The sequence below is a fragment of the Gadus macrocephalus genome, chromosome 14 (assembly GCF_031168955.1).
Source record: "Gadus macrocephalus chromosome 14, ASM3116895v1".
Classification (NCBI taxonomy): Eukaryota; Metazoa; Chordata; class Actinopteri; order Gadiformes; family Gadidae; genus Gadus; species Gadus macrocephalus.
In genome coordinates, this window is record NC_082395.1 from 22,597,597 (window position 1) to 22,613,545 (window position 15,949).

General features: G+C 43.0%; 1 protein-coding gene across 1 annotated transcript; it reads right to left on the reverse strand.

The window, feature by feature from the left end:
* Positions 1-12,445: 12,445 nt before the first annotated feature.
* LOC132471680 (uncharacterized) lies at positions 12,446-14,339 on the reverse strand. Its single transcript, XM_060070904.1, has 3 exons — positions 14,096-14,339; positions 13,666-13,948; positions 12,446-13,548 (listed from the first exon to the last, which is right to left on the reverse strand). The coding sequence occupies exons 1-3, from the start codon at positions 14,119-14,121 to the stop codon at positions 12,901-12,903; spliced, it is 957 nt and encodes a 318-aa protein (XP_059926887.1). The 5' UTR covers positions 14,122-14,339; the 3' UTR covers positions 12,446-12,900.
* Positions 14,340-15,949: the final 1,610 nt, after the last annotated feature.

Sequence of the window (15,949 nt, forward strand, 5' to 3'; positions counted from 1 at the left end):
TGTTTATGCGTGCATGCGTGCTTGTATGTGCGTTTGTGCGTAAATGTGTATGTGTGTGTGCGTGTGTGTGCACTCACCAGGCTGGCTAGTGACAGCTCACAGACTCGAGTAACTGTTTAAAGTTCATACAGCCCGCCCTCTATGTGTGCGTCGGTCCTTTTCCTACCAAAACAGGAGCGCAACGTGGCAGTTTGGAAAATGACCGAGCCCTGCAAACGAGGGCCGACTGACAGCGTTGAGGATCAGTACCTGTGTGTCACTGAGGTCACCGAGGGCACAGGGGAGTATACTGTTGTGTTGTCTGGATACCAAACACAGGGCTGAGACTTCCCCAAATGTCTCTTTTGCATTCTCATGTACTTGGTGGGGTGTTTATGGTTTTCCTGGCATGGATCAGCAAGGTTGAGCAAGACTACAGTAATCACTCCTGTTTGTGTTTGTGTTTTTGTTCTGGGGTATTCAAATTATGTTTCTTCTCGGTCTGTTTACTTGCGCCAGCATGCAGAATTTTCTTTCTGCGAATCACCTGTTGCCAAATAAAACATCACACGGTATCATTAAAATACAGTTGTTCTTTTTGCAGTAAAACTGATCAATCCGTTTCCAGCCCTGGTTTGGGGAAAAATTGCAAATGCGCAACATTGTTTTGACAAAATGCTAAATGATGACAGTGATACTTTGACCTTAATCAAACTGAATCAGTGTTTCATGAAAACATATCAGCAAATGTTTGATTTTGTACCACTGTTTACTTGTTGCTCGAAATAGCCCAGGGTCTATTGCCTAGCAACTGTTAAAGTTGAAAATGTGAATTCCTCCTGTTATTCAGAAGATATACTGCCTGACCATAAAGAGAACTACATCAAAGACAACTTTCTAAATTGAGAAAATCAGCTGACATATCCATGTGTTAATCAATTTACTTGGTTTAGAGACAGCAAAGTACTACATTGAAACAAAACAAACACAGATAAAAAAAAAGTGATAAAAATAAATGTCTACATTCATCATGGGGTTTTCCCTGTCAGTGTGGAGAATGTATTGCGGTGATATGTATATTATCTACTTCATGACGAAATATACGTAGTGTGTTGAAACTAAAGCTCCATATTCCTAAAAAGAAGGAAAAAACCAAAAGATAAATTGTGAAACAGAAATAGCCTTGCAATAACAAAGGCTTTCTTCTCCAATGTAATTAGTGTTCCTCTTCTGCTCAGCCTCAAACACGTTCTATCTCACTCAGCCTCGGTTTTCCCTTATATCTACCACTCTGGGTTTTCCTAACTGGCCTGTGTTTACATTGCTATTACCGTATCGACCATATAAGGTCTTTCCCTGCTGTCCTTCCCCTGGGTGGCGCTGTTTGGCATGATGGGGTCAGTGAATACTAGGTGGGCCAGCCTGACGCGCTCCGTTATCCCACTCACAGTGACTCACTCGTGGGACGAGACGACCGCTGATCCAGGGGGCGGCTTCCTGGAACCCAGGGCCCTCTAGGGGTCGTCATCGCTGTGTAAGCGGTACGGAGAATAATCTGTCTGTGTGTGTGTGTGTGTGTGTGTGTGTGTGAGAGAGTGTGCGTGCGTGCGTGCGTGCGCGCGCGCGTGTGTGTGTGTGTGTGTGTGTGTGTGTGTGTGTGTGTGTGTGTGTGTGTGTGTGTGTGTGTGTGTGTGTGTGTGTGTGTGTGTGTGCGTGTGTGTGTGCGTGTGTGTGTGCGTGTGTGTGTGTGCGTGTTTTGCATTTCTGTACAGCCATGTATATGTTGGCCGGCTGGAAAGCTAGACCACAACTCCTTCATTCATCCTTCAGATAGAAATGTATCGGCTGTCTGCCTTAACGCAATTATTATGGATTTCTTAAGTATTACTAAGCTTCATATCAATGGGTTGACTTCCAAGACAGCCACTAATATAATGGTGGCACCTGTAAGTAACAGGCTGTCGTAAAAAGTACAAAAACCCCTAACATGTAAGTTGTTGTTTGCCCACTAGATGGCAGCACTTGAAAACAATAGTCTCCTAGAATGTGGCCCCGTCACAAGTTATCTGTAGTGTTTTGGTTTTCCGTAAAAATAAAATTTATAAAAAACAATGTTTTCTTAGAACCACTGATTTTGCCGTCCGGACTCGTTTGGGTCCAACACAAAAATGTTTCAAAAATGACAGATTGTCTGCTGGATCATGACTTTAATTAAACAAATAAAACCTTATATTGAATGATGACCGGTCCTGTGTAACCTTTTAAGGACCAAAAGATGAGTCCTTTCATGGATACGCACAAAGCTACTTGTTATTGCGTCCAATTATTTTTCCTTCTCACGGGATAACAGCATTTTTGCATGAAACACTCAAAAGTCCAACTCCAGCAAGGCATGTTTTGTGTCAACAATTGAAGGAGTGGTACTTAGCACGATGGCCTAATCTAATTGCTTGTGAAAGCCACCGCGTCTCTGTTTCTCTGCTGGTGACATTGATTAGGATGTCCTAATACCGCGCGCCTAAGGGGCTCAAGTCAATCCAATCACCCTTTGCCGCTTTCATTAACTTGACAGGACCCCGGAGGCCCTTCCACTTTTTCCTTGGCATTCAACCGGTGAGATCCGGGAACAAACAGCCCTCACGGAGCCCCGTGCGACGCTCTGGTGACGGGATGGCTGGCGGTGGTGAAGACAGGCCCCGTTACCCCGCTGTGCCATGCCAAGAACACGCCAAGAACACGCCTCACGCCACACCTCTAGTGTGTGTGGTATAGCAGACGGACAGCTCTATGGTTTGACCCGAACATGAAGATTTTAGTTTTTTCAAAATTTGCCACACTTTTAGTGTGCGTTGTTGATTCCCTACTGGATAGCATTGTAGAGTGCAGTTTTGAAAAGGGCAACCGTTTCTGGTAGTGATTGTTGTTTTTGCTCGGGTCAATGTCGCTCTCTCTCTAACCCTGTGACCTTTCTGAGCAGTACGCAGGTGAAGACATAGCTGTACACCCAACAGAGTACTGGGGTTTGGGAATGACTTGATATCCTTGAATGCTTTGTGTTACCTTGAAAGCTCATATGAGGTTAGTCACTTAAAAGCGTGGCAGCCCTGCATTGTACTTAAAACACAGACAGGACATCTGCGATAAGGATAGTTATATTAGATTGTTTGGTCGCCTGTACTCAATTAAGCGTCTGTTTTTAACAGAACTGATTTAGAAATTGTTGCACGTTCCTTAGAGTTCTTCAAACAATATGTGATACAAAAGTTTATAAAAATATGGAATATACTCATTTATTTATTCAATTATTTTGCATACGTTTTTTTAAATAACCTGCTGCAGCATTCATGCTTTGCAGTAAATAAAGAATATCTTCCCATGTAAGAAAATCAGCAACATAATACACTATTACAAGTCTTACTTTATATGTCCCTTCCCTACTCTAATGGGCCTGTGCTCCAACACCAGATGTCCAAGCAGAGACCATATGTCCGATAAGAAACCTGAAAGGTAAAATAACCTGGACTTAACATCTTTAGGCCCAATGCACACTCTGTGTTCCTCCACACACACTCTTTGTTTCCTAAGCAGGACAGGACGAGTTTACACTAAAAAGTATACAACGTGTTCCCAAAACACAGCAATGCACATGATTATCTACAGCACTGCTTCCGCACATCTCCTTCCACGTACATCCGTTGTCCAGTTGGCAGTTGGGGTAAACACCTGTGTTTACCCCAAGAGGGCCCGTTGTTGAATTGCACAGGGCTTGATTGACATCATCACATCATCCCCTCGTGTGTTATTGCTTTCTATTGCACACTTCCTTCCATTTGATGTCACTTCAGAGCGTTTCCCATCGGGAAGAGAGCCCCCCCCCCCCCCCCCCCCCCCACCACGAGGGTCCGTGGAAACAAACGCTGCCTCCCCAGGAAACTACTGCAGATGGACGAGATAGCATCAAGCATCCAGTCCATAACCCTGCAGTGACAGGCTGCAGACCAGAAGAACCGGCCCAAACAGGATTTAGTATTGCTTGAAATGGGATGAGAGCGAGAGAGAGTGAAAGAGATGGCGGAAGAGAGAGAGGGATAGAGAGAGAGAGAGAGAGAGAGAGAGAGAGAGAGAGAGAGAGAGAGAGAGAGAGAGAGAGAGAGAGAGAGAGTGAGAGAGAGAGAGAGAGAGAGAGAGAGAGAGAGAGAGAGAAAGAGAGAGAGAGGGTGGGGGGGGGACAGTGTGAATAAAAAGGGACTGATACCTTAATAAATCAACAAACATGGGTTAAATGAACAGAGGAAAGAATGGTAAATAAATAACGAGGATAGAGTGAGATAGGGAGGCAGGGCGATGAGAATAGATGGCGATCTTATCCCATGGGTTAAACAAACAAACACTCAGCCCTCTCTGTCCACAGAAGCTGTTTGCTCTGCTCTGCGCTGCTCTTGCTCGCCCAATCCCGGCCACCACTTTCATGGCAACTCCTTTCTTCTCCAGGCTCTCCTTTGATATGACATCCTCTACAGTCGCAAACAAAACAACTAACCCTAACCCTAACAACTAGTGAAAAGACCCCCCCCCACCCCTAAACATATTTCAAGATCCTGCCTGATGTGCTGACAACGACGGATGCAATTAGCAGAAAATATAGAAGAAAAGAAAGAATAGAAGAAGAAAATAAAAATAGATTTGTAGTATCTAGCCTACAAGTAATATGTTGCAGGCCTATACAATCTATACTTGAGTAACCATCTTGATGTCATGTTGCATTGTGATGTACATCCGTGCTTCCTGTGCAGTGTGTGCAGAAACAGGTCTGTTCTCGTGAAGGTTTAAGTTGGTCTTTAATGTCATGACAGATGTGCGCCATGTTTACGCATGGAAGTCCATATTGTGTCAAATGGTGTAGTTTATGATTAGTGGATCTCACGGTTTAACATTTGACCTTTTAACGTTTTACCTTGAAAAAGCCAGGACCATTTTAATTAGGTTGGCTTTTCAAATTAGAAATCATTAAGTACTTATTTGAGTACTTTTCTCTACCTTTGGCAACTTGGAAGAATAAATCTGATTATTCATAGTCTCTAGGTTTAATTTATTTATTGTTGCAATGTGTGGTTTATAAAACGCATAATACTAGTGAAACAACTTGATTAAGGTTAATAGCTCTGCTGCTCTTTAACCACATTGCCTTCAGTATGACCTCTTGGTTATCTTTAGAAGTTGTGGACTAAATGAACCACCCCAGTCCTGCACTGAACAGGATGTTGCTTGACTTTAACACAAAACACACACACACACACACACACACACACACACACACACACACACACACACACACACACACACACACACACACACACACACACACACAAAATTGCACACACACACACACACACACGCGCGCACGCACGCACTCACACACACTCACTCACTCACTCACTCACTCACTCACTCACTCACTCACTCACTCACTCACTCACTCACTCAAACATTCACTCACTCACTATCTCATACACACTCACTCACTCAAACATTCACTCACTCACTCATACAGTCAGTCAGTCACTCACTCACTCACTCACTCAAACATTCACTCACTCACTATCTCATACACACTCACTCACTCACTCACTCACTCACTCACTGACTCACTCAAACATTCACTCACTATCTCATACACACTCACTCACTCACTCATACAGTCAGTCACTCACTCACTCACTCATACAGTCACTCACTCACTCACTCACTCACTCAAACATTCACTCACTCACTATCTCATACACACTCACTCACTCACTCACTCACTCACTCACTCACTCACTCACTCACTCACTCACTCACTCACTCACTCACTCACTCACTCACTCAAACATTCACTCACTCACTATCTCATACACACTCACTCACTCACTCACTCACTCACTCACTCACTCACTCAAACATTCACTCACTCACTATCTCATACACACTCACTCACTCACTCACTCACTCACTCATACAGTCACTCACTCACTCACTCAAACACACACACAAACTCAAACACGGCCGCCATGCCGAGGGACTTGGGGTGACTAAGGCAGTCAGCCATGTGGTGTACAGCCAGGCTTATCATTAAAACCTCTGTGTCAACAGGAAACATCCCATAATCCCCCAACCCCTGCTACTCCCAGTCAGGTCAGTTAGAGTCGGGTCTGTTGGAGATGCTGGCATCCCAAGTGTTCGATGTGTAGAACGCTGCTGTTCCTTTGACTCGGATTTGATGGATGCTGTCACCATTTAGAAATCACAAGTACCCATACTCAGGTCCTAGTCTAGCCATGCTTGTTTGATGTGGGAACTGTGTCTCTAGTCCTGCAGGGTTTCAACACAACAAACTGTCAAAGTTGAGACACAAAGGACAAAGCTTTGGATATGTGAATTATAGGATGCTAGCCTCAACAGAGGATACAACATGAAAACATATTTCTTAGGACAAATTAGTTTGCACAAAGCCAAGAACCCCATAGGTGATATAGTGGATTATTATTTTTTTTTCCCCGAAATCCTTAATTCATGGCCTGAAAATACTTATTTTATGGTCTTAAAATACTTACATTTGCTTGTGTTTGAGGCCTCAGAATGATGAGGTCACCATGCTCAGTGCTGGATTGCGCACCTACTTTGAGTGACTTTCATTTCTCCATCCTCAAAATAATATCCTAATAATGTTCCTTAAATTGAATTATTCATCATTTATTATTTATTCCATGCTGTGCTGGGCATTGAGTTGACATCATCTTTTCGAATCTCAGACGTTTTATAAAATTATCTAAAACTAATTTTTGGCAACGAAATACAGATTTCGAGGACAGGAAATAAGTATTTCGAGGCAACAAACAGACCATAATACATAGTGTAGCTGATAAGAATAAATAGCTGGAATGGCACACCACTTTATGTACATTGTAACATCTTATGTAACTACTTCAGTACCTGACGAAAATCAGTAATCTTAGAATCTGTTCAAAGGATTAGTGGATGGGAAACATTCCAGCTAACAATGTCAACATGTTGTTTAAGTACCGTCTCTGCAGGGCAATATGTTGGCTATTTTTAAACATGAACTTCTCCTAAGATTCACCAATTACACATATCTGATTGTTGGTCATTGAGCCATTGCTCATCTAAAGTGAACCACATGTTTCTCAATCTAAAGCCTTTTTATGTCTTTTACAGGCTGTAGTCCTCTGCATACATAAAGACTATGCAGTCAGTAAATCCTATTGGAACAAAATAGAGGAAACTAATTCAATACAGAGCAGAAAATGGAACTTAGGTATTAATGTACTGTAACTAGATAGACCTGATCGGATTTAGACACAAATATTACTAGCATACAGATTGTAGTCAACTTTTGACCCACGACTACATTATCTGCACAGATCAGCTATAGACCCTGGGCTCCTGTTTTAGACAGGAAATATGCTTTTTATGTTTTAAAAATAACTGCTACGAATAAACGTTATAATAGGCTGGCATGCAAACAGAGGCTTTTCCAGCAGCTATTGTCAGGGCATACAATTGTGTCGTTCTACAATGAAAAGAGGAGATATATTGGTATCAGGTCAATGGGGCATTACTTAGTCTGCTGAGGGACCGGGTTCAGACACTTCAGTGGAGGCTATTCGAAACAATAACCAGGACACCAAACACAAAGCAGAAATTCTACTTCAAACGTCATGTTTGCATGCACTGCTTTGTAAACGATTGCTGGGAATGAAATTCATCAGTGACGTTATGTTTTTTAAATTCGGCCTCTGAGGGGATTGTTTGATGATGTATATGTGTGTTGGTGGGGGGTGTGAGGGGGTTGTGAGGGCCGTGTGGAAGTCATCCCCTGGCCCACTCTGTGTGGAGTGGTCTGGCCAGGTCTTGGAGGAGACAGGTGCTGGTTGTCGATGTAAATAACGCTGGAATGTGACCTTCCGACAAGTCCCTAAGCCTCCATTGTAAACGTGAGTGCAGTGCGTTCAGTAAAGATAACAGGCCCAGAAACCTGGCCAGAACTCTGTGTGTGTCTGCGTGTGTGTGTGAGTGTGTGTGTGTGTGTGTGTGTGTGTGTGTGTGTGTGTGTGTGTGTGTGTGTGTGTGTGTGTGTGTGTGTGTGTGTGTGTGTGTGTGTGTGTGTGTGTGTGTGTGTGTGTGAGTGTGTGTGTGTGTGTGTATGTTCGGTGTGTGTGTGTGTGTGTGTGTGTGTGTGTGTGTGTGTGTGTGTGTGTGTGTGTGTGTGTGTGTGTGTGTGTGTGTGTGTGTGTGTGTGTGTGTGTGTGCGTGTGTGTGTGTGTGCGTGTGTGTCTGCGTGTGTGGGTCTCATGATGGTTTCATGATTTCTCCCCCACTTTAGGAGTCAATAGCGTAACCTTTTGAAAAACAATTCTCCGTCTGGGATATGGAGTGGGTGTTTCCATATTAAAACAGCGTTATAATATTTGAGATTTAGCCAACCGATGTGGAAAAATCCCTATGGCCCGGTCGTCTACGAAAAATACTGAGACAATCACCCGCAAATGGAGCAATAAACCTTCTCTCCTTTAAACTCAGCAGGCAGCGAGGGATCCTCAGGTGGCTGCTGGACGGCACGCCTTAAAAGCCCATCCCTCAGTGGGCTGCTCCTCGGCCTTGCAAGAAACACCAGCTGTATTTACTGTACCACAGAGGACCACTGCAGTCTGCCTGCCCCCGGGACCCCGACCCGAGAGGAAGGCTGCAGATGAAGAGCAGCCGCCAGCCAAATGTTACCCAGGAGTGTCTCCGCATGAGGCAACAGTTAGGTGACACGTCATCACAGAACACTGGAGAGAACACATTCCATGTTCTCTGGCTCTCTCTCTCTCTGTCTCTCTCTCTCTCTCTCTCTCTCTAGCTCAATCTCTCTTAGTCGCGTCAGGATCAGGCTTTATTATTTCTGAGACTCATCAAAACTCAGCCCAATCTTTGGAAACCAGAACAGTTATAGACGTCATGATGAGATAGGTATCCCATAGTCTAAGTTGCACTAACTTCGCCAACACCTTACCTAGTCCTGTAGCTGTCTAACTTGATGCCTCACTGTAATGTCATTACTTAGTCTAGCTTCCTTCAATCAAGGTTCTTGGACATACCAAGTACCAAAATAAAAAAAACACCTTTGTTGGCAACTCTGGGTCCCATTCTAAGAAATTACTGTTTAATTGTACTTTAAGCAACACTTCAAATGGAGTGATTATGGTGATTATATTGTTATTGGATATCCTTTTTTCCATTGTTTTAATTAAGATTTGATGACACAAAAGGCAAAATATGATGCATGAATCGATTAGGTTATGGCGTGACATCACCACCAGCCTCACTATTTTAACAGATGGAGGAAGGCAGGGTTCAGTGGAGGACGGCTTGACCCCGGTGCTAAACTGGCCCCAGAGACCCAGCTCCAGAGTAGACTAGCTCATGGGAGAGGGATCTGGGGAGGTCCCCTGCCAAGGTCAGCATCCTCCAAACCAAAGTGCAGCATTCCTTGCCCATCGCCGGCTTCCCCCTGTGTGTGAGGGGAACGTGTGTGAGGGGGTGAACCGCGCTCGCTTGTGATTAAGAAACTAAGAATACATTTTGGCCCTAATTGGACATGCTTGATAGGCACTGAAAGGTGTTGCAGGGTAACGTTTGGGCACTGGGTTCTGGGCCGTTTTGACACAAAGTGCTTTGTGTTTTAATATGGACTCTGCGTGAATGTGCTCTTGTGCTTCTCTGACCAGATCTCACCTTAGGTAGCCGGCTGCACCTTAGGTATCCAAACTTGATCAGCAGCTCAGGTTCTGTGTGTTCAGTGTGTGTGTGTGTGTGTGTGTGTGTGTGTGTGTGTGTGTGTGTGTGTGTGTGTGTGTGTGTGTGTGTGTGTGTGTGTGTGTGTGTGTGTGTGTGTATGTGATTTTGTGCGTTCGAGTGGGTGTGTGTGTGTGAGTGTGTGTGAGTGTGTGTGTGTGTGTGTGTGTGTGTGTGTGTGTGTGTGTGTGTGTGTGTGTGTGTGTGTGTGTGAGTGTGTGTGTGTGTGTGTGTGTGTGTGTGTGTGTGTGTGTGTGTGTGTGTGTGTGTGTGTGTGTGTGTGTGTGTGTGTGTGTGTGTGTGTGCGTGCATGAGCGTGTGTGTATGTCTGTGCTTTTTTGTGTGTGTGTGTGTGTGTGTGTGTGTGTGTCCGCGCCTGCATGTGTGTGTGTGTGTGATATGAATAACTGACCCGGCCTGTTAAGGAGTTTGACAGATGGATGGCTGGCTGATTTTGTACGTGATATACCGGTAGTTTTACAGAATATATGTGCTCTGTGTCAACAAACAAACTCTACTTCGCCAAATGTCACGTCAATCAGTTGTTCAGAAGTTGTAACGCTTTAATCTGCTGTCGAATCCAAAGTGGATTACAGTCGTATTAAACGCTGAGTGCAAGTTTTGAAAGTTAGTCTGCCTCTGTTATTTATTTTTAATTTGATTTAAGTAGGGACTTTTGCAGTATACCATTGTATCCATTCCCTTTTAGTTTCCAGGGAAGGATTATCTGCAGAATCTGACGCTAAGATAAGTCTAGTTTTACTGGTGGGCATGTAAAGAAATGTAAAGAAATGTACCTACTATTGCAAATAACTGTCTACACATTATCCGTCCATTATTTGTTTTGCGTTCAAATAGATCTTTACATAATGTATTAAGGGGACATATTTTACCACCAGGAGTGAATGTGATTGGCCTTACAAGCCATTTCGAAAATCTGCCCCTTCTGACATCACTAGTGGGCGTGTCCACCTAGACCTGTGCTGGATAGATGAGCAACGTTTACTTCAGTCCACTGGGTAGGCTGGTAGACTGATCTATCCAGCACAGACCTAGGTGGACACGCCCACTTGTGATGTTATAAGGGGGAGATTTTCGAAACGGCCTGTAAGGCTAATCACACTCACACCTGGTGGTATAATATGTCCCCTTTAAGCTGGAGAGTAAAACTTAAGGAAGACGTTTTAGGGAGATACCTAGATAAATATATTATATCCAACATTCTGTTCTTTATAAAGTTTATCTTAAGTCGCTTGGAGAAAAAATATCCTGAAAAATACACATGGGGCTCTCCTGGGTCAAATAGCATGTAAATATACTTAAATATATTCCAATGAAAGCCTAGAAAGACATCCGGTTTGGCTTATCTATATTGACCCAACAATGGAAACTTCCACTGCAATAATAAGGGGATAACATGTCTTTTGTATATTCCCCTACTTGCTCCACATCTCCCTCATCTCCCAGACTCTCTCTCTCCCTCTCTCTCTCTCTCTCTCTCTCTCTCTCTCTCTCTCTCTCTCTCTCTCTCTCTCTCTCTCTCTCTCTCTCTCTCTCTCTCTCTCTCTCTCTCTCTCTCTCTCTCTCTCTCTCTCTCTCTCTGTCTCTATGTCTCTCGTCCTGATGATCTGTTGAGATAAAGAGCCTGCTTGATATATCTCCTCCGTCTTATGGCTGTCGGTCTGGCTTCGCTCCCAGTTGTATACGTCCAGCGCAGCAAAAAGGTGAAAACCACATACTTTCATCAGATTTGTTTAGCCAATAAAAGTCAAGCCGCCCTACACACACAGCTACTCAATTGGCAGCTCAGTGCAGCCCTAATGTCATTGTTCCAAATAGGAGCTTTCCTTGGTCGGACCGCGACCTCACTCCTCGGTGCCTGCTCGATTCCCATTGAAAGTAAACCATGGGACTCGACCTCCTAATCCCATTATAGATTATGGGATCCCCTTATATGGGGATCCTTGGAATACACCAGACAGGAAGGACTTTGTGGGAGAAAGCTGCTTTTAACGACCCTCTGCGGTTTGTTCCCAGATCTGGGGAACGCTGAAAAGAATACATAATAATAATAATAATAATACATTTAATTTAGAGGCGCCTTTCAAGACACCCAAGGTCACCTTACAGAGCATATAGTCATAATTCAAAACTATGTAAAACAGACTAGGAATAAAAGGAAAACAGAGGTTAAACATGAAGAATAATAATAATTAATAACACTCAAAGACGCCTAAAGTGAAGGGGGGACCTCACTAACCACCACCAATATGTAGCACCCACTTGGGTGATGCACGGCAGCCAATCGGTGCCAGAACGCTCACTACACACCAGCTTGAGGTGGAGAGTTAGGGATGAGGTGGAGAGTGAGTGAAAAGAACATATTTAAACACTATCGACCATATTTAAACACTGTCGATCACATTTAAACAATATCGACCACATGTAAACACTATCGACCACATTTAAACACTATCGACCATATTTAAACACTATGGACCACATGTAAACCCTATCGACCACATGTAAACACTATCGCCCACATTTAAACACTATCACCCACATTTAAACACTATGGACCACACGTAAACCCTATCGACCACATTTAAACACTATCGCCCACATTTACAGTTTTTCTCGATTGCTTAAGCACAATTTTCAAAACAGGGCCTGTGTTTTCAAAACACTACACACAATTAGCACAACCACACACCCAATTAGCAAAACACTACAGATCCTTTGCAAAATTAAACACTCCTGTAAAAACTATACACTTCTTTTTAAAAACCACACTTTGTTACTATATGAAACACACACGTTTCACATTACTATACTCTGTTTGCACGAGTTACACTCTGCTGTGATAAACCTAAAACACTTTTAGCACTTCTACTTCCCTATGATTAGAGTAGGCTACTATCAACAAAGTACAAATATAATGTAAATTCACCAAACAATACACAAGACCAATGTTGCAGACTGAAGAAACTCATTTATTTCTCAACACGCCCAAAATGTTGACATAGAGATTCATAATACTGTAATCAAACGTCACTTTACGTATTGTAAGTTAAAAAACAACAACTAGACATTGTCTCTTCGCCTAGCTGGATCTGGCCAGAGAATTTCATCAACATCGCAGGCAATGTTGTCATTAGCAAGACACCTTGGAAAGAAACGTCTTGAATGACGAATCCATCCTTGCATTGCTGCTACCTCCATCTGGTCACAGGCCTCCTCCATGGCTTGGATGAGGGGTACCTCAGCCTGGAGACGGAGATCATATACCTTCCACCGCCATGCCGAGAAAAACTCTTCTATAGGGTTGAGGAATGGAGAGTATGGTGGAAGATATAAGACGGTGAAATGTGGATGTTGCTGAAACCAGTTCTGAACCAGAGCAGAGCGATGGAAAGACACATTGTCCCAGACAACAATGTATTGCATATGATTTATTTGATTTGCTGCTGTTATGTTGCGCAATTGGTCCAAGAATGTAAGTATGAGTGCTGTGTTGTAAGCGCCCATATGGGCATGGCGGTGGAGGACCCCATTCTGTGTAATGGCTGCACAGAGTGTTATATTACCCCCACGTTGCCCTGGGACATTGACTATAGCCCTGTGGCCAATGATGTTTCTTCCCCTCCTTCGTGTTCTCGTCAGGTTGAACCCAGCCTCATCTACGTAAATGAACTCATGCTGGATCTCCTCTCCATCCATTCGTAAAACTCTCTGAAAAACAGTGTCCGGCAAAATTGGGTAGTTCAGTGTAGATCTAGTATACATATTACAGTACAGTAAAAAAACTGAGACAGTATGCAAGATCACACTGCTAAAGTGAATACATACCTCTGCATAATCATGCCGCAGTCGTTTTACCCTTTCGGAATTGCGCTCGAAAGGCACTCGATAAATTTGCTTCATTTGAATATGTTTCTTTTTTAGGATGCGTGCCAGTGTTGATGTTGAGACCTGATGGATATCATTGAAAATGGCGTGGTTATTGACAATGTTAGCTTGGAGCTGCTTGAGTGTTATAGCATTGTTGGCCAAAACCATGTTTACTATCTCCCTCTCTTGCTGTTCTGTGAACATAGGAGGCCTTCCCCCTTGTCGTCCCTGACCCTCAATCCTATGTAGAAAAAAAAAACAGTATACAATAGTACAGTAATTTCACAGGAAAAGGTAACAGAAGTGCCGATAGTGCATAGAATACAGTACTGCAAGCAGTGACTGAAACCGTGCAGATGTTTTTGATATGATGATATTTTTACAATACCTATTTTCCAGTCGAAATGTTCTCATCACACTTGCCACTGTATATCGGCTTAGATTTGGCTGTACTCGGAGTCCAGCCTCCCTCAGCGTCAGGCCGTGGTTGACAACGTGGTCAACCAGTGTTGCGCGGATCTCATTTGTCAGATTCGGTCCTCTTTGAGCACCTTCTTGTCTTCCTCTTCCTCTTCCTCTTCCTCTTCCTCTTCCTCCTCGTTCTCCTCGTTCCCCTCTTCCTCGTCCTCCTCGTTCTCCTCGTCCTCCTCGTTCCCCTCTTCCTCGTCCTCCTCGTTCTCCTCGTCCTCCTCCTCCTCCTCCTCCTCCTCCTCCTCCTCGTCGTCTTACTCTTTCTCTGACTCTTTCCATTGTGCTTGGAGAACGCTGAACTCACCTACTGCTTTTTATAGTGCTTACACACCTGATTGTTGTGTCTGCAATTAAGCAAACAAGTGTTTGCACACCTGATGACTGTGTTGAACCAATTGGTTGGACGGTGTGGTAATTTGACAGTCAGTGCTTTGGTATTGCAAGGACGTGACTTCATGATAGATTTTTGTGTGTAATGTATGTTAAGTGTGTTTATTGTTTTGCAAATCACTGTGTGTATTGTTTTGCAAAAAGTGTGAAGCTGACATTGTGCTTATAGTGGTGCAGATCTGGGCTCATGTTATGATCCTTGAGTGTAAGGTTTTGATAATAGTGTCATACTTTTGATTTTAGTGTTTAAGCAATCGAAAAAAACTGTAAACCCTATCGACCACATTTAAACCCTATCGACCATATTCAAACACTATCGACCACATTTAAACTATCGACCATATTTAAACCCTATCTACATTCATCCTACATGAGGATGAATGAAGGCTTTCTTGCAATGCAACAATGATAAAAAGGATACATGGCTGTCTTCTTTATGTGGAATATATTGCAGTGGATTGAGCAGTTTGAATATTGAATATTTTATCTGTATATATCGTGGAAATGACCCTATGGGGACCCTCTTGGTTTACATAGATGCCAAATTGTGTGGTTTTTCTGTTTTGTAAAGTGTGTGTGTTTTACCACAAACACATGTCAGGTTTATTTAACCTGAAGGCTTCCTCAATGGGGTTATATATATGGTTGCCTTTTCAGTCTGTGCAATGTAACATGGTTTATAACCTCATCTAATCTAATCAGTAAGAGCAGAACAAGTAAAGTATTTATGGACAAAGTTGTCTTTTTTTTCCCCTTGGTGAAGCAAAAAATGTATACAATGATAAAAAAAAAAAAGATTTATTTATAAGAGTTATCTTCTATTTTCTGGTGAGAATGTGGAGTTCCCATCAGTGAAAGTGTGTTGAAGAGGTTACCTGAATGCAAATGTCACTAAAATACCTTAAGGATTTTTAGATGATGCAGTCCTGGAATCATCTTTCAGCTTTGAATTGTGTAACCCTGTTTATTACCCACCTCAGTATAGGTTGTTGTGCTGGCCTGCTGAAGAATAGATTGTACATTGCGACTATTATGATATTTTTAAAGAAGAATGTTACAATGTTGTTTCAGTATTAAATAATGAAGGATCCTTCTCCTCAAAAACAGTTCAACAAAGGGGTTGCTAATGTTACAGTTTTTTCCTATCGTTTTAGGCAATTTACCTAAACCATGTTCACATTCCCTAAACACTTCACACAGTGAGCACACCAGTAGACCATGTGAACCAAACTGTGGTTACTTGCCCCTATGCTAAGATACAAATGCTGGCAATGACGCCTTCTTCCAAATTTCATGGATACCTGCCCCAGTCAATGTTCACTACCGGCAAAACGCTGTGGAACTACAGCATATTTTACCAATGTTTAGATACTCTGTTCAA

Excerpts from the sequence above, each read along its gene's own strand:
- LOC132471680 (XM_060070904.1), bottom strand. The coding sequence starts at position 14,121 with ATGAGAACATTTCGACTGGAAAATAG. Across the intron at positions 13,949-14,095 it reads ACATTTCGACTGGAAAATAG|GATTGAGGGTCAGGGACGAC; the intron begins GTATTGTAAAAA and ends TTTTCTACATAG. Across the intron at positions 13,549-13,665 it reads TGCGGCATGATTATGCAGAG|AGAGTTTTACGAATGGATGG; the intron begins GTATGTATTCAC and ends ACTGTTTTTCAG.